This window comes from Leptonychotes weddellii, chromosome 15 (genome assembly GCF_054177405.1).
Source record: "Leptonychotes weddellii isolate Sample4059 chromosome 15, ASM5417740v2, whole genome shotgun sequence".
NCBI classification, from domain to species: Eukaryota; Metazoa; Chordata; class Mammalia; order Carnivora; family Phocidae; genus Leptonychotes; species Leptonychotes weddellii.
Genome location: NC_138383.1, coordinates 12,171,300 through 12,190,198, shown reverse-complemented (window position 1 = coordinate 12,190,198; position 18,899 = coordinate 12,171,300). Strand labels below are relative to the sequence as shown.

The 18,899-nt window shown below is 41.2% G+C and overlaps 1 protein-coding gene and 1 pseudogene across 1 annotated transcript in view; one reads left to right on the top strand and one right to left on the bottom strand.

Annotated features, from left to right (window-relative positions):
- HELZ (helicase with zinc finger) overlaps positions 1 to 18,899 on the top strand; it is a 164,269-nt gene that overhangs the window by 21,786 nt on the left and 123,584 nt on the right. The window contains exons 5-6 of the mRNA XM_081805952.1: positions 7,799 to 8,026; positions 9,807 to 9,843. Of these exons, the coding sequence (XP_081662078.1) occupies positions 7,817 to 8,026; positions 9,807 to 9,843 (247 nt within the window). The 5' untranslated portion in view covers positions 7,799 to 7,816. The remainder of the gene's footprint in view (positions 1 to 7,798; positions 8,027 to 9,806; positions 9,844 to 18,899) is intronic.
- Positions 882 to 1,247, bottom strand: LOC102731526 (large ribosomal subunit protein eL43 pseudogene; annotated as a pseudogene).

Here is an 18,899-nt window from a genome sequence, read left to right as displayed (position 1 = left end):
ATTTTATGTTCCCACTCGCAGTGTATGAGAGTTCTGGTTATTCCACATCATTGATATCATCAATCTTTGTAATGTAGCCATTCTGATAGGTATGTAGTATGTCTGATCATGGTTTTAATTTGCCTTTCTCTGATGACTAAAGCCATTGAACATCTTTTCATGTGCTAATTTGCCATCATCCTATCTTCTTTGTGGAGTGTGTGTGGAAATCTTTTTTTTTTTTTTAAAGATTTTTTATTTATTTGAGAGAGAGAGACTGAGAGAGAGAGCATATGAGAGGGGGGAGAGTCAAGAGGGTCAGAGGGAGAAGCAGACTCCCTGCTGAGCAGGGAGCCCGATGCGGGACTCGATCCAGGGACTCCAGGATCATGACCTGAGCCGAAGGCAGTCGCTTAACCAACTGAGCCACCCAGGTGCCCTGTGTGGAAATCTTTTATCCAGCTTTTAATTTGGTTATTTTCTTACTATTGAGTTTTGAGAGTTCTTTCTATGTCCGGATACAAACCCTTTTTCAGATATGTGATTGCAAATAATTTTCTCTTAGTCTTTAGCTTTCTCTTCATTCCTTTACCGGTGTTTTTCAGAGAGCAAAAATGTTTAATTTTGATTAGGTCTAATTTATCATTTTTTTTCCTTTTTTTGAATTGTACGAAGATGGATAGATTTAAAAAAAAATTTATTTGACAGAGAAAGAGACAGCGAGAGAAGGAACACAGCAGGGGGAGTGGGAGAGGGCAAAGCTGGCTTCCTGCCGAGCAGGGAGACCCATGCAGGGCTCGATCCCAGCACCCTGGGATCATGAACTGAAGGCAGACGCTTAACGACTGAGCCACCCAGGTGCCCCAAGATGGATAGATTTTATTTATGTATGTATGTATGTATGTTATATAAATTAACCCATTTATTATAGGCTAGCAATGTTTCAAATGGTGAAGCTTCTACTGGTCTTTCAACTCCTTCAGTCTTCTGATGGCAGACTTTACTGTGACAGCAGAAGTGGTGTTGTAGGTCCAGGCGCCACCAGCGACGGTTTTCATGCAGGAGCCACAATGCCAGATCCCCACAGCTCGTCTTTTCATCTTGGTTTTGCCACAGAAGGAGCAAGTGTACCTGGCAGGCTGGCTTATTTCAATCTTCTTCCCCATTTTCCTGAGGGAGGCACCATAACGGGTCCCGTATTTACCCACGATTCCGACCTTCTTGGTGTGTTTAGCCATGTCGCTGCAAACTAGGTCTGAGCCCAGAGAGCAAGATAGATAGATTTTAAAACAAGTTTCTTTCCTATAAAAACAATAAGGGGCGCCTGGATGGCATTTGTTAAGCATCTGCCTCCGGCTCAGGCCATGGTCCCAGGGTCCTGGGATCAAGCCCCACATCGGGCTCCCTGCTCGGCGGGAGGCCTGCTTCTCCCTCTCCCACTCCCCCTGCTTGTGTTCCTTCTCTCATTGTGTCTCTCTCTGTCAAATAAATAAATAAAATCTTTAAAAAAAAAAAAAGCAGTGAAAACTAACTTAGTGATAGGAATGTTCTCATAAAGTTGACTTTTGTGGAAGGTGCAAATGTTATCATTTTATGGAAAGGTGGTGCTAATTAAAATACTCCTTAGTCTTAGGGACTCCTAGGACTATTGCTTAACCAAAAAAGATGATTGGCTTAGATTTGGGAGGATTTTCCCACTTACTTTTAAATGGTAATCTCTAACATGGTTAACACATGGATACTTTTATAATGCAGAATTATGTAGGAAATCAGTCATTAAGACTGTTTTAGAATTAAAATGTTGATACTTAGATTCACATTTGATGGTTTTGGAAGTGCCTGGGTTTGAGTTTCTACTCTTGGAACAGCATTGGAACCTCGATTGTGGGTTCAGAGTCAGTGTCATGGCTAAAAGCATGAACTGGGTCATACTGTCTGGATTTGAATCCTGCCTCTGTTGTTTACAGTATAGCTGTGGGTAAGTAACTTTTCTGTGCTTCAGTTTCCTTCTCTGTAAATGGGATTGGAAAAAATAATAATATCCACCATATAAGGTCATTATAGGGATTAAATTAGATTCCATAGAGTATTTTCAACAACATCCAGCACAAAATAAGCATTCAGTAAATGGTTCTTATTACTGCTGAAGTAGCTTTATGGTGAAGTCGTTTAAACAAATGTTTTAGAATTATATTTTCAACAGGCATTATAACCAAATACCGCACTTTTTTCCCTCTCTACACTTTCTGTTATTAGTAATTGCGGCCAGTGTTATTAGCAATCGTGTGTAGATACTGTTTTATGAGACAGTCACCAGCCCCTTCTGTTTTTCACTTCCTGTGAGGTACAAATTAGATGTACATATATATCAATTAGTTCCAACTGCCTGAAACATCAGCCTGAACTGTCCTAAACTAGAAAGAAATTTCTTGGCTCACGTAACTGCAAGGTCCAGGCATAGCTAGCTGGAGTCAGGGCTCAAGTAGTGACATCAGGACTCAGTTTCTCCCCATGAATCAACTCTGCCTTTTCCTGTATAGACTTCAGTTGTAGGCACTATATGTTAGAAAAATGGCCGCAGCATATTCAACCCCTGGAGTCTCTCAGATTTTAGATTTAGCAGGAAAGAACACCTCTTTCCCAGAAGCCTCAGCAAAAGTCTCATGTTTCATTGGCTCTTAGGGGTCACATGTCTCACCCTGAGCCAATCATTGTGTTCTGGGCTGTGAGACTTGGATTGGCCGGTTGTGCCATGGCAGCCTTGTTTTCCGTGGTGCAGTCTGCTCCTCAGGAACCACGTGGACTGAGAGTAGGGCAGAGGTGAATTCTCAAAGGGGAAGTATGGGCTTTTATTACCAGGAAGAGGAATGGATACTGGGTGGCCAAATAACTAATGATATTAGTCTCTTCTATAGGTCAGCAGCAGATTGCCGGAGTTCATGGATTTGGATTGGAATCTTGGTTTCTGATGCCTGCTCTCTTGCCTGTGAAGTTACACACTCCAAAGCCCATGTTCCCCACAGGGGTCGGAGTTGGTAGAAAGTTACAGTGTTTTATGTTCTTTTTATGCAAGTTGAATGTTTTTAACAGGAAGAGAAAGAATCAAGGCTGATAGAGGGTACATCTCACAATAGGCGGATATGGTGCTTCTTCCTATATTGATGTGATTCATGTGACTCATCTCCTTTCCCTGGACCTCCCTGTCCCACAGGAGAGGCTCTTCTAGACCCAGCGTGGTCAGTGTCTGCCCTTGGATCCGGCTGTTCTGGCCAGGCAGCGGGATCATATGCTATCGATATGGCTGTATCTGTATCCTAGTCCAGAGGGTCTGTCAGCCCCACAGTGAGGTGCATCTGGGTGCTGGCCTCTTCTCGGAGAAGTAGTTCTAGATCTCTTACTCTGTGTTTTCTGTAGTCCATTTTAGCATGGCTTGCGGCATCATCTCACTTGACTGGCAGTTTTTATTTTACCTGTGAGAAAGCACTTTAGTTTCTTCAGGAGTATGTGTAGCAAGGTGATGCGGTTTTCTGAAAAACCAGAGAAAACAGTTGAATAAGACCTGTTTCGTACTGTGATCCACACTACAGCAAAGTACCCCTAGTGAGGTTCAGGTAGGACTTAGGTAGAAACTAATTTTCAGGACCTGATTAGCAAAGGTAATTGGGGTAGAAACTTTCACATCCTCTTCTGAGGTAGGCTCTTGAACCCAGTGAATCAGATGTTAACTCTAAGTCATTTACCCACAAAGCTCCTGACGTTAATAGTTCTGCCTGTCATCTCTACTTATATGTTGTTATTGAGATTTCCCTGGCGAATATGTTTGGTGGCTAATGTTGACAAGAGTCTTGTGATCTCCCTATAGCCACTTTTAGGGGTTTTCTCGTCTAGATCAGTGACAAGTGTACTTATTTCTCCAAAGGCTGTTCTTCCATAATCATTATCAGTTTATTGAGGTGGATAAAATAGATGAAAATAATTCCTCTGTTAAGTAAGTAAAATAGTTATGTAGAGTGCTGTTTTGTTTTCTATAATTACATTATTGTATGTTGAGATCAGTGCAGTGATTCTACTTTATATAAATTGAAGATTTGGAATTTTAGGGAAAAACAATAGCTAACACTTAACTGAGCACTTACTGTGTGCCAGTTCTTATAAGTGTTCTACACATATTATTTTACCTAAGCCTGCATTAATCATAGGAGGTAGGCATTAGTTGTCTTGCCATTTTAGAAGTAAGTCGAGATACAGGAGGTTAAGTCACTTGCCCTGGCCATGCAGCTGGCGAGTGTCTGAGTGACAGGGCTGATGGTGAGTGCGGGGGGCTGGTGAGTTGTGAATGCAAGTTCTCTGGCTCTGAGCCTATGCTTGGATCACTGTGCTGCATTCTGTCCCTAAGGAAGATTGTAGGTTGTGCATTCTTGGTTTTTCTTTTCTTTTTACTTCTTGTAATATTTTCTAGATGTGGGCTCAGAGTTTTATAGGAAAGATTTGCTCATTCTGGGGTGTTTGGTATCCGTGGGTTTATCTATCTATTGTTGCTGTTACCTGCCAAGCAAATACTGTGTGCTTGTTTGTATCAGTAATCCTCAATCAGGAATGATTTTACCCCCAGGGGACATTTGCTTATGTCTGCAGCCCCTTTGAGTTGTCACAGGTTGGGAGATACTACTGGCTTCTAGTGGGTAGAGGCCAGAGATGCTCTTACACATCTTACAAAGCACGGGACAGCCTCCCAAACTAAGAAGTATTTGGCCCGGAGTGTCAGGAGCATCAGCTGAGGCCTGTGTAATAAGTTAGTGATTCTCTTATAATGCCATTCTTATGCCTAAGGGGCAAAGTCACAGTAGTAATACAGAAGTCGTCATTTTTGATTTTTGTTTGGTAATTGATTTCATCCACATTGATGCATGTTTGTATAAGGGGCATGAATACCAACTATACCTAACATATTTAAGCTTCACTAAGTCAAACTGGGTCTTGTGGCCGATTGAAGGAGGGCTGAGGAAGTTGAAAGGGACGCCATGTAGAGACTGAGGACACAGTACTCTAGATATTTGTTGTTGTATTTATTTATTTAGAGATTTAATTAATTATTTTAAAGTGAGATATTTTAAGATTTTATTTATTCATTTGAGAGAGGGAGAGACAGAGGGAGCACAAGCAGGGGGAGAGGCAGAGGGAGAGGGAGAAGCAGGCTCCCTGCTGAGCAGAGAGCCCGATGTGGGCCCCGATCGCTGGACCTGGAGATCATGGCGTGAGCCGAAGGCATATGCTTAACCATCTGCGCCACCCAGGTGCCCCTATTTATTTATTTTAGAGAGAGAGAGAGAGAGTGGGAGAAGGAGAGAGGGAATCCTCAAGCACATTCCCTGCTGAGTGTGGAGCCGGACATGGGGCTTGATCTCATGATGCTGAGATCACGACCTGATCTGAAATCAAGAGTTGGACACTCGGGGGCGCCTGGGTGGCTCAGTCGTTAAACGTCTGCCTTCGGCTCGGGTCATGGTCCCTGCTCCGAGGGAAGCCTGCTTCTCCCTCTCCCACTCCCCTTGCTTGTGTTCCCTCTTTCGCTATCTCTCTCTGTCAAATAAATAAATAAAATCTTTAAAAAAAAAAAAAAAAAAAGAGTTGGACGCTCAACCGACAGAGCCAACCAGGCGCCCCTATTTGTTGGATTATCTTGTGAATAACAGATTTTTTTTTTTATTGTTTTTGTTTTTGTGGTTCTTGTTAAAAGTTAATTTGCTAAATGTAAACATTTAAAATATCCTGTAATTTTAAAACCGTGTTTTGGTATTCTTTTAATTAAAAATTTCAAACTGAGAAAAGTAGAGAATATTGTACCCATGTGCATACCAGCCAGTTTAACAAATGCTGACAGAGGTCGAAGTCCTTTTTGACTCTTTCTTGGTCCATTCCTTAGAAATTTCTACATTTTTTTTTTTTTTTTAAAGATTTTATTTATTTATTTGAGACAGAGAGAATGAGAGAGAGCACATGAGAGGGGGGAGGGCCAGAGGGAGAAACAGACTCCCTGCCAAGCAGGGAGCCCGATGCGGGACTCGATCCAGGGACTCCAGAATCATGACCTGAGTCGAAGGCAGTCGCTCAACCAACTGAGCCACCCAGGCGCCCCTCTACATTTTTTGACATACAAGTATCACGAAGTTGAAGGGGCCTGGACCTCTGCTGATGTTTGTCCTTCTGCCTCACCCCCCGCCACTGTGTTCTGGGGGCCCATCCGCAGGTGTCTCCCTTTGGCTTTCGCTGTGGTGCAGAGGCAGCGGGTGGCTGAAGAACAGCTGGGAGAGCGTGGGGCCAGGTTGTCATCAAAGCTGGAGAGGCCAGGCAGGAGTGTCCGTGTGGGCTGGAGAGAGCCGAGAGGGACAGAGAAGTACCTGGGGCCAGTGGGTAAGGTGGAAAGTAGGGAAGAGCGAGAGAGCGAGTAAGGTGGGAGCAGGCAAGAAAAGCAATCTGCGTGCTTGACGGAGCTGGTGACTAGAGGTCAGCAAGAGTGATCCTCCGAAGTAGTATTGTGATCGTCAGGTCAAAGGATTTTAGGTCTTCTCTGCGTAGGTTTTGTGCTCTTGCTGTGTGAGTGATCCAGCTAGGCAGAGGCTGTGCCTGAATTCTCAGTATCTCTTCCTTGGACCACCGTAGTGGTCTCTTATTAATGGCAATGCCTGCCTCTCAGCAGTTCTTCACAGGACTTCTATACAAGAGAGTCGTTCCTTATTTAGTTACTGTTATTTTTATTTTTAAAGATATATTTATTTGGGGAGGGGCAGAGAGAGAGAGGGAGAGAGAACCTTGAGCAGTCTGTGCACTGTGCGTGGAGCCTGACGCGGGGCTTGATCTCACGACCCTGAGATCACAACCTGAGTCGAAACCAAGAGTTGGACGCTTAACCGACTGTGCCACCCAGTTGCCCCAGATTCTTTTCCTTATTTAAAAATCTATCATGCCCCATCACCTGTGGAATAAAGCTCTCACTTCTTGTGGCATGTGAGGTCATTCGTCTCTCCTGCTCCTCTTTTCCCTGACACCGCTGGAGTTCAAGTCACATAGTTTCTCCTCCGTCATTTCACTTGAACTCCTCTCTCTGAAAAGCCCACATATGCTCTCCCTATCATCTCTGCGTGGTGAACTTCTGTTCACCTTTTGAGGCCAGCTCATGCCTTTTGGCAGATGGAATAAGTCTTTCTTGTAATTGTTCATTTGTGCTTGGCTGCTCTTGCTAGAATCGGAGTTTCTTGAAAGCAGTGATGCCATGTTCCATCTTTGATTTCAGTACTGCTAGCACAAGGCTTGGCCTCGGGAAATCTTTGTTGAATTGAATTAATAGGCAGTTCAAAGTTGGATTTTAGCCATTTTTTTTATGTTGGTGGGAAAAATCCTGCATGGTATAGATTTCGATTCTCTGCAATCACAGTCACAGAATTATAAGACTGAACTTGGGAGGTTTGGATATGAAACATTTCTCTACTGTCTGGTTTAAAAAAAAAAAAAAAAGCCTTCATGGTTTGTTGCACCCTGCAATATTCAAAGTCATGTTTCATTTATACATTTGATGTGTTGTTTGTATGATACTGACTTACGGTTGACATTTTGCTTGGATCTTAGTAAAGATTCCACAGAATATAAAAGAGAAGTATAGATTTTGTAGCGTCAGTAGCCACTGCTCAGCTGCAGCTTGGTCAGAAGGCTGATTGAGAGTAACTATTCAGATAGGTAATTAAACCAGCTGAGGTAGGAATGAGGCTAGAATTTAGTAAGATTTTAAAACTTTCTCTGACTTGTTCTTTCTTCCTGCCTTTAGGATTTTTGTCCCTGAGTCATGGAAGACAGAAGAGCTGAGAAGTCATGTGAACAAGCGTGCGAATCACTTAAGAGGCAGGACTATGAAATGACCCTCAAGCACTGCACAGAGGCCCTCCTTTCTCTTGGCCGGTACTCCATGGCCGACTTCACAGGGCCATGTCCACTGGAGATAGAAAGCATCAAAATTGAGAGTCTTCTTTACAGAATTGCCTCATTTTTGCAACTGGTGAGTAAACACTGTTGATAAGCCAATGCCAAACCATGTAAAAGGGACTTTTTCATTGAGTGGGGACAGTTGTTGGTCATAATCACCTAATTCTGGGCTGAGGAGATGAGCGACCTGGCTAGTGATTGCTGAATATGTTTAATTGCAACAACTGTTTTTAAGCCTTTAAATTACACTAATGTATAACATTTTGGGTTATTCACTCATCCACCAGATACTTATTGAGTGTATACTATGTGCTGGACACTGGTCTAGGTACTTGGTATACATTGGTGAAAAAGAAGATCCTTTATGGTATTTTTTCTATTAGGGGGACAGACAGTAAACAATAGATATTATATATAGGTAGACACTTTAGACTGTGAGAAGGTAGCAGTCTGCATGAAAAAAAGCCGGACAGGGCAAGGGAGATTGGGGATACTAGGGTTAGGGATGCAGTTGCAGTTTTAAATTGAGTGGTCAAGGTTGTCTCACTGATCAGGTGATATGAAGGAGGTAAGGGAGTGAGCCATGTCAAGATCTGGAGGAAGAGCATTACAGGCAGAGGAAACAGTCAGTGCAAAGACCCTGAGGCAGAAGCCTGCCTGGCATGTTTGAGAGAGAGCTAGATGGCCCCTGTGCTGGAGAAAAGTATGTGACAAGGAGTGGGTAACAGAACTAGATCCTGTGGGGTCCTCCAGGTCCCTGTAAGGACCTGTTTTTCTTCTACTTAAGATGGGGAGCTCTTGTGGGTTTTTTAAATTTAAATTTAAATTTTTTTTTTAGGTTTTATTTATTTGTCAGAGAGAGAGAGAGAGGAGCACAAGCAGGGGGAGCGGCAGGCAGGAGAAGCAGGCTCCTCGCTGAGCAAGGAGTCTGATACGGGACTTGATCCCAGGGCCCTGGGATCATGACCTGAGCTGAAGGCAGACGCTTAACTGACTGAGCCATCCAGGCGTCCCTCTTGTGGGTTTTTTTTTTTTTTTTTAAAGATTTTATTTATTTGACAGAGAGAAAGACAGCCAGAGAGGGAACACAAGCAGGGGGAGTGGGAGAGGGAGAAGCAGGCTTCCCTCTGAGCAGGGAGCCCGATGCGGGGCTTGATCCCAGGACCCTGGGATCGTGACCTGAGCCAAAGGCAGACGCTTAACGACTGAGCCACCCAGGTGCCCCCCTCTTGTGGGGTTTTGAGCAGAGGGGTGGTATGATCTGATTTGGCAGGAATTCTTTGGCTTTTTTGTTGAGAATAGGCTATAGAAGGGTAAGTGTAGAGGCAGGGGGACTAGTTTGGAGGCTGTTGGAATAATCCATGCCAGAGATGGTAGTGGTTCAGACAAAATGGTAGCAGTGGAGAGAGTGAGAAGTGCTTTGGTTCTGGTTCTAAGTTGAAGATAGAACTAGTAAGATTTCTTAATCCGTGAATGCAGGGAGTGAAAGAGAGGGAGCCGTCACAGATTCCTTACTTCAATGTTGTTTTGTCTGAGCAATTGGAAAGTGGAGTTTCCTTCCTTCAGTGAAGTCGTTAGCCGAGGGTGATCATGAAGGAGGAGGCTCTGGTGATTTGGAGCTAGAGAAAGTGAGAAGTCGAGTGAGTAAATGGACAGGGAAGTACATTATAATGTTTATTTGTAGAGTACTATGTAATCCTCAGAGAGCACATGAGTTGGTTTTGCTCTGTGAATATTACATTTGAAACATTAATAATTAAACTTTGAAACAAAGCAGAGCTCTTTTTGGATAAAATCTGTGTTAAGCAGCCCTTGAACTACTTAATTTAATCTTGTATCTTTTTATTTTGCAGAAAAACTATGGGCAAGCTGATGAAGATTGTAGGCATGGTATGTTTAAAAATGGGACTGTTTTCTACTTTGAAAATTTTGAGTTATTTAAATGAGCAGTGTTTAAGATTTGATTTTTTTATATGCTAATTTCAGGAGAGATTATAGTATTTTAAACACTCCACCTTACAGTGATGACTAGTAACTAATTTGGATGACACCTTCCTTGCCTTGATGGGTGTACACTTGAACATTGTTCCTAGTCACGAGTGAGAACATTGATAGTGTCCTTTTCACGTTTGTGTATTTTCAGTCAGTAAGAGCCAAATTTTAAGAACTGTAACACACATTGATTAAATGTTAAGCTTGGGTCAATTGAAATGCTTGCTTGTTCTTCCTAAAATATTTTTATCCCTTCAGTAGAAGATTTCCCTTAGAGAGGAGAGACTGTCTAGGGTGCTCCTTGGTGCTTTTTCCTGTTTTCTTTGGGCGAGAAATTAATTAAAAAGATTCTTGCTCTTTTGGTACTCATAGAATAGGAATCCTTTTCTTCGTGATTGCTGCCAGTTCACTGGAATGAATTGAGTGAGTGGGAGAAGGGGCTCAGCGTGCATTCTCACACACCCTTGGTGGGATTTTTTGCACAGCTCAGTGATTTGAGTACTGTAATGTGTCATTTATCCAGAATTTGGGGGAGGGGTGCTGAGGTGTTAAACAGAAGTTAAAAGCTTTTTATTACGCTTTTGTATCAGAACTTTTGAAAATATTAACTGTTTTTGTTGTAAACCTTAAAAACTATTAACTCCTGTGGCATATTGGACATAACCATTCATTGAAGAATGTGAACCTCCTTTAATAAAATCTTTACTACCTGTGGACATTTAAAGTTACCCACAAGCTAAATAATAGTAAGTCAGATGATATAGAGGAATATGAAGAAGGGAATCATTTCCCCTTTTTAGCCCATCTGAAGAAATCCCTGTTACTAGTTTGCTGTATCTTTAGTACCTTTTTCCATAGTGACAAACACAAATGCTTATAATAATGTAGATAGGGGTTTTCCTTTAAAAATTAAAAAAGATTTATATGATCACTACAAAGCATATTTCTTCCATACCAACAGATCATGGATATCTTTCTAAGTTCTACCACTTCCAATTACTGCTTAATATTCCATACTATAAATGTTTCATATTGGGCATTCAGGTGGTTCTAGTTTTCTAGTTTGTTCATTATAATCCATCCTGTAATAAAAATATATTCTTTCTTACTGTTGTTTGTTTCTGTAGGATAGTCTTAAAAGTTGGATGTTTAGGTGAAGGAGTTGTTTTTTCCCTTTTTTTTTTAAGACGTATTTAGGGGCACCTGGGTGGCTTAGTCAGTTAAGTGTCTGCCTTTGGCTCAGGTCATGATCACAGGGTCCTGGGATCGAGCCCCGCATCGGGCTCCCTGCTCCTCGGGAAGCCTGCTTCTCTCCCTCTCCCATTCCCCCTGCTTGTGTTCCCTCCCTCGCTGTGTCTCTGTCAAATAAATAAAATAAAAAATAAAAAAAATTTAAAAAGAGACATATTTATTTTTAGAGAGAGTGAGAGAGGGAGAGCGGGGGTGGGGGTAGGGACTGGGGCAGAGGGAGGGGGAGAGAGAATCTCAAGCAGACTCCCTCTTGAGCATGAACCTGGCCTTGAGCTCATGACCTGAGCCGAAATCAAGAGTTGACACTTAACTGACTTCGCCACTCAGGTGCTCCTGGGTGAAGGAGTTTTAAAAGTTGGATATCTGGCTTGAAATTATATGTGTGTGTGTGTGTGTATGTGTGTGTGTATATATTTTAAAGATTTATTTAAAATTTTTTTTAAAGATTTATTTAAATTTTTTTTAAAGATTTATTTATTTGGCAGTGTGTGCACGCACACGCAGGGGGAGCTGCAGGCAGAGGGAGAGGGAGAAGCAGGCTCCCCACTGAGAGGGAGCTCGATGCGGGACTCGATCCCACAACCCTGGGATCATGACCCGAGCCCAAGGCAGATGCTCAACTGACTGAGCTACCCAGGTGCCCCTATATGCTTACAGTTTTTTGTTAAAGATTTTATTTATTTGTTTGACAGCGAGTGAGAGAGAGAGAGAGAGAGAGAGGGAGAGAGCACAAGCAGGGGGAGCAGCAGAGGGAGAGGGAGAAGCAGGCTTCTCGCTGAGCAGGGAGCCCGATGTGGGGCTCGATCCCAGCACCCTGGGATCATGACCTGAGCCAAAGGCAGATGCTTAATGACTGAGCCACCCAGGTGCCCGAATATATGCTTACAGTTTTAACAGACATTGTCAGACTTGTTTCTGATGCACGCACGCAGCAGCAGTACATGAGAATGCCTGTGCCCCATAATCTCAGTAACACTGGAGCCTGTCAGTCTTGACATTTTGCCAATCTCATGTGTGAGAAATGGACCCTCTTTCTTCACTTTTCACTACCTTGAGTAGTAGTGAGGTTGGTACAGTCTTCTCATTTTGGAGACATACAAAGTCCCAGAAGGTTAAATGACTTGTGAAAAATCACAGGAGAGTAAATGCTGTTAGTGAAGGAGCATATGGAATATTTTTCTGTTGTTTTACTTAGCTTTTCACAGTTAGATACTGTTTTACAACTACTGAATTGCTAAAATAAATGTTTAACCAGGAACCTTTTGGGAGTGATGGATATGTTCATTACCTGTATTGTGATGATAGTAACATGGTGTATACATATGTGCAAACTTACCGAATTTATACATTAATTATATGCAGTGTTTTGTATACCAGTTATACCTCTATAATGTTGGGGAAAAAAAAGTTTAATGTCTAGGATAAAGTTCTAATGAAATAAGTATACTCTTGTGTTGGTGGAGTATGAGGGAGAATGCAGCATGGTAATATGTTTATACCCTTTGACCCATTAATCTCATTTCTGGGATGCTTTCCCAAGTAAATAATCCAAAAGAAGGAAGAAATTGTATGTGGACTGGTGTTCATTGCAGTGCTACGTGTAAAAGTGAAAAATCCGCTTCCAGTAAGGGAGGACTTCTTTAAATTCTGTGCATTCCTCGTTACCATTTAGGTGATATGGAAGAACATGGAAAACGCTTACTTAAATGCAAAAGCAGTGTATATAAAGTTGTTTATTTGAAATAGATATTTGGGAATATTGGCCAAGTTTATATGTATGTATTGCTAGTTGTAGAGTTCTATTAGATGAATTTTTTTTCTTTTCAACTTTTGGTAATCTTAATGTAAGAGAAAATACCATGGTTAGGCAGTGAGTTAGTAATAAAAAGCAAGTCAAGAATCTCAGCCTGTTAATTAGTATACTGCTTTGTAATGCTGGAGAGCTATGGAATGGCTCCTGTCCTACGGGCCCCAACCTTAGGTTTGCATTTTCCATACTGTATTGTTTTGACATCTGTTCCCTTACTGTCAGGCTGTCAGTTTGCATTTCTTGCAACGCTCAACATGCCTCATTGTAACTACCTTCTCCCTCTTTTCCATTTGCTGCTTCTGACTTTCTGATTTCACTTTCTCAGGCAGGGTTAAGATATCAGACAGGCAATCGTTGTTACAGAATTAAAAAACTTTAAAAGTGTTTTTTGTTAATGAAGAAATTACGATATTTTCCTGTAGGAAAATAGATGTTTTTAATAAACATTCATATTCTCAAAACTTAGATTGTGAGATTTTACTGTATTCATTTTTTTTCTGAGATATTTGAAAATAATGACAGGCATCGTGATAATTAACCCCTGAATACGTTAGTATGCATCTTCGAAAATAAGGCTATAATTGCATAATCACAGTTTTTTTTATTAACCAAATAAAATTGACAGTGATTCTCTAATATTACCTAAAACCCAGTCTATAATCAAATTTACTTGGTTGTCCCCAAAATGTTTTTTATGGCTGATTTCTTTCAAGCCAGGAACTAATTAAAATCACAAAGTTTAAAGTTGGAATTTTATTTCAAAAAGAGTAAATAGACTGTGAGTAAGGACTTGAAGGGATCTTTTGTTTTTTTTTTTAAAGATTTTATTTATTTAATTGACAGAGACAGCGAGAGAGGGAACACAGGCAGGGGGAGTGGGAGAGGGAGAAGCAGGCTTCCCGCTGAGCAGAGAGCCTGACACGGCGCTTGATCCCAGGACCCTGGGATCATGACCTGAGCCGAAGGCAGTTGCTTAACCAACTGAGCTACCCAGGTGCTCCAGGACTTGAAGGGATCTTAAAAATTAACTACATAGGCTTTAAGTTCATGGACCTTGGTTCTCAGTTTGGTGTTGTGCTGTAGGTCGTGCTAGTTGTCACACTCGTGAGCACTGGATAAATGAGGTGGGCAACTCTGTTTTCATTATCTGAACCTAAGTTGTATTTGGCATAACAGGAACATATTCCTGAAATAATTATTTTTCTCTGCATTTGAAATATTGATTATATAGGAAACTTACAGTTTTTACATTAACAAAATAGAATAACACTGTATTTTAACTAACTGGAATTAAAACTAAGACTTAAAAAATAACAAAATAGAATGAGATAAATGGCAAAAGTGAAATCAAAAGAAAATATTACCAACTAAAGGAGTATTGTGCTACATGTAGTATGTAGATCAAACTCAGTCATCATAAACATCAATGAATATTTTTCATAAGGCTGCCAGATTTTTAAACCCTAGCTGAGAATGTCATTATTATTTTTTAAGTACTGTCTATACCCAATGTGGGGCTCAAACTGACAACCCTGAGATCAAGATTTGCATGCTCTACTGACTGAGCCAGCCGGGTGCCTGGTCATTAATTTTTTTTCAACTGATGTATAGTTGACACACAGTGTTACATTGGTTTCAGGTGTATATAGCATAGTGATTCAACAGGTTTATACATCGTGCTGTGCTCACCACAAGTGTTGCCGCCATCTGTCACTGTGCAACCCTATTACAGTTCCACTGACTGTATTCTCTGTGCTGCACCTTTCATCCCCGTGACCTATTCATTCCGTAACTGGAAAGCTGGAGTGTAGCTCCCACACCCCTCCACCCGTTTTGCCCATCTCCTCTCACCCCCCGACCCTCTGGCAACCATCAGTTTGTACTGTGTATTTAAGAGTCTGTTTCTGCTTTTGTTCATTTGTTGTTTTTTAGATTCCACATGTAAGTGAAATCATATCGTATTTGTCTTTCTCTGATTCATTTCACCTAGCATAATACTGTCTAGGTCCATCCATGTTGTCACAAATGGCAAGATCCCATTCTTTTTCATGGCTGAGTAATATTCCACAGTGTGCACTACATCTTTTTTTTTTTTTTTTAAAGATTTTTTTATTAATTTATTTGACAGAGAGAGAGACAGCGAGAGAGGGAACACAAGCAGGGGGAGTGGGAGAGGGAGAAGCAGGCTCCCCGCTGAGCAGGGAGCCCGATGTGGGGCTTGATCCCAGGACCCTGGGATCGTGACCTGAGCCGAAGGCAGCTGCTTAACCGACTGAGCCACCCAGGCGCCCTGCATCTTTTTTTTCTAAAAGATTTTATTTATTTATTTTAGAGTGAGAGAGCGCTTGTGAGCGAGAGGGGGACAAGGGGCAGAAGGAGAGAAAGAGGGAAAGAATCCTCATGTGGGGCTCGATCTCACGACCCTGAAATCAGGACCTGAGCCGAAATCAAGAGTCAGATACTTAACTGACTGAGCCACCTAGGAACCGTTGTACTACATTATCATCATCATCTTCTTTTTTCTTTTTTTTTTAAGATTTTATTTATTTATTTGAGAGAGAGAGAACAAGCAGAGGGGAGAGAGTCAGAGGGAGAGGGAGAAGCAGGCTCCTTGCTGATGAGGGAGCCCGATGCAGGGCATGATCTTAGGACTCTGAGATCATGACTTGAACTGAAGGCAGATGCTTAACCCACTGAGCCAACCAGGCGCTGCTGCATCTACTTAATCTATTCATCCATCAGTGGACGCTTAGGTTGCTTCCATATGTTGGCTATTGTAAATAATGCTGCAATAAACTTAGGAGTGCATATATTTTTTCAAATTAGTGTTTTCATTTTCTTCGGGTAAATAGCCAGTAGTGGAATTACTGGATTGTATGGTATTTCTTAATTTTTTGAGGAACCTCCACGCTGTTTCCCACAGTGGCTGCACTAATTTGCATTTCTACCAACAGGGCACAAGGGTTCCTTTTTCTCCACATCCTCACCAACACTTATTATTTTTTGTCTTTTTGAATGTAGCCATTCTGACAGGTATGAGGTGATATTTCACTGTAGTTTTGATTTGCATTTACCTGATGATTAGTGATGTTGAACATCTTTTCATGTGTCTGTTGCCCATCTTTATGTCTTCGGAAAAATGTCTATTCAGGTCCTCTTGCCCATTTTTTAATCGGGTTGTTTATTTTCTTGGTGTTGAGTTGTATAAGTTCTTTTTATATTTTGGGTATCAACCCCTTTTTGGATGTATTATTTGCATATATCTTCTCCCATTATAGTTTGTCTTTTTTTTTTTTTTTTAAAGATTTTTATTTATTTATTTGAGAGAGAGAATGAGAGAGAGAGAGCATGAGGGGGGAGGGTCAGAGGGAGAAGCAGACTCCCTGCTGAGCAGGGAGCCCGGTGCGGGACTCGATCCAGGGACTCCAGGATCATGACCTGAGCCGAAGGCAGTCGCTTAACCAACTGGGCCACCCAGGTGCCCCATAGTTTGTCTTTTTGTTTTGTTGATGGTTTCCCTTGCTGTGCAAAGGCTTTGTATTTTGGTGTAGTCCCAGTAGTTTATTTTTGCTTTTGTTTCCCTTGCCTGAGGAGACATATCTAAAAAAATGTTGCTAAGGCCAGTGTCAGAGAGATTACTGCCTGTGTTTTCTTCCAAGAGTTTTATGGTTTCAGTTCTTACATTTAGGTATTTAATCTGTTTTGAGTTTATTTTTGTGTATGGTGTAAGAAAGTGGTCCAGTTTCATTCTTTTGCATGTAGCTGTCCAGTTTTCCCAACACCATTTATTGAGGAGCCTGTTTTCTCCATTGAATAATTATTGCCTTGTTTGTTGTAGATTGAAAATTTTGGAAAAATATCTTGATTAGGCTTAGCTTTTCTTTCTTTTCTTTAAAGATTTATTTATTTTAGAGAGCAAGAGAGAGAAGGGAGGCAGGAGCAGAGGGAGAGAATCCTCAAGTAAATTCCTCGCTGAGCACAGAGCCTGACTTAGGGTTCGATCCCAGGACCCTGAGATCATGATCTGAGCTGAAACCAAGAGTCGTACATCCAACGGACCGAGCCACCCAGTTGCCCCAGCTTAGCTTTTCAATGAAAGATTTTAGAGATAACTAAGGACTTGATGAAAGAAATAATCTAATATAGTGATGTCACTGAAAAAAATACAGTTACACTCAACATTTACTGTGTTTAAGGCTTATTTTAAATCACCTTTCTTATTGCATGTAATTCTTTACAAGTAAGGGGAATTAAATTTTAATTGTTGATTGTCTCCTTTTGGTAGCCAGAGGCTATCAGACCCTAAGAGAGGCTATTTTGTTGAAATAGTTGAATGAATATTCCTTTTTTTAAAAAGAAAATTTTATTTATTTATTTGAGAGAGAGAACATGAGAGAAAGAGAGAGCACAAGCGGGGGAGAGCTGGAGGCAGAGGGAGAAGCAGACTCCCCACTGAGCAGGGAGCCTGAAGCGGGACTCGATCCCAGGACCCTGGGATCATGACCTGAGCTGAAGGCAGACGCTTAACCGACTGAGCCACCCATGTGCCCCTGAAATTGTCATTCTTCTCATTTCATCTTCTAGACAGTTTCTATACACCCAGTGATCTTAAGGACCTTATTGGCCCAATTCAGTGGCTTAACCGACTGAGCCACCCAGGTGCCCTAAATATTCCTTTAATATTACTTAGTTTCTAGTCTAAAACATTTCAAGTAAGACGTATTACAAAAACTGAAGAATGAGAAGGGACGGAGACCTGAATATAGCAACAGAGGTAAGGTGTTAGGTCTCCTTAGTAACTCCCAATAGACAGGAAGGAGCTGTTCAGTTTGGGAATAGTTGTGTGCTCACAGTAAAATCTCACAGATAGTTGGTGGGAAGAGAATTTTTCTGCAAGGCATTGTAACATTTTTACAATGCTCAAGATTAGATTATATTTTTAATGTCCTCTCTTTTGGCAAGTTCATTATTATAGCTAAGGCAAGTTTAATAATACACAGGGTTGTACTTTATTTTCTTTCAAGCTTTTTCAAGATATTACAGATAATAAGGGACCAGGTTGGCAATATCGCAATTTAATTTTGTTATATGATGCAATAGCAGGAGAGCTTTTTATCTATAAATGTTGACTTTTTTTTTTTTTTTGGATAGTTCTTCATATGGGATCCTATTAGGCAAACTGAATTGCATTTTAGGGCAACAGTTGGCATAAAGTATATCAGTACTGATTCTTGTCTAAAAAAGGGAGAGAGAGAAAAAAAGGAAACATAATTTTGACAAATATTCAGGCCTTCAAAAATAAATGTAATGCAAGAACTTTTGCAAAATAAAATTTGGCAAATACCTTGTACAGAACCAAAGATCTGTGAGAGGTGTTTTTGTAAACTATCGTGTGATTTAATAACTCTTTAAACATGATATAATCACCTGAGGTTGAAATATTCTTAGATTTTTTTTTTGTTTCCCTGAAACATTCTTTAATGCTTGACAGCTAGTTTCTTAATATTCCAATTACTGAAAAGGAATTAGGATATTTCCTTAGCAGTTCTCAATACTGGTGTATAATTTTTAGAAGGGGAAGGTAACATCTAGGGAACTCTTATGAGGAGACTGTGCTAGATCCTTCACATAATTAACACAATTAATCTTTACCACGACCTTATTAGGTAGCTTCTGTCACCTCCATTTTACAGGGGAGGAAGCAGGCTTAGCGAATGTAAGTAGTCCAGCCCTTAGTAGGACTGTTGTTTCTTCTTTTTTTTTTTTTTTAAGATTTTATTTATTTATTTGAGAGAGAGAATGAGAGAGAGAGAGCACATGAGAGGGGGGAGGGTCAGAGGGAGAAGCAGACCCCCCGCTGAGCAGGGAGCCCGATGCGGGACTCGATCCTGGG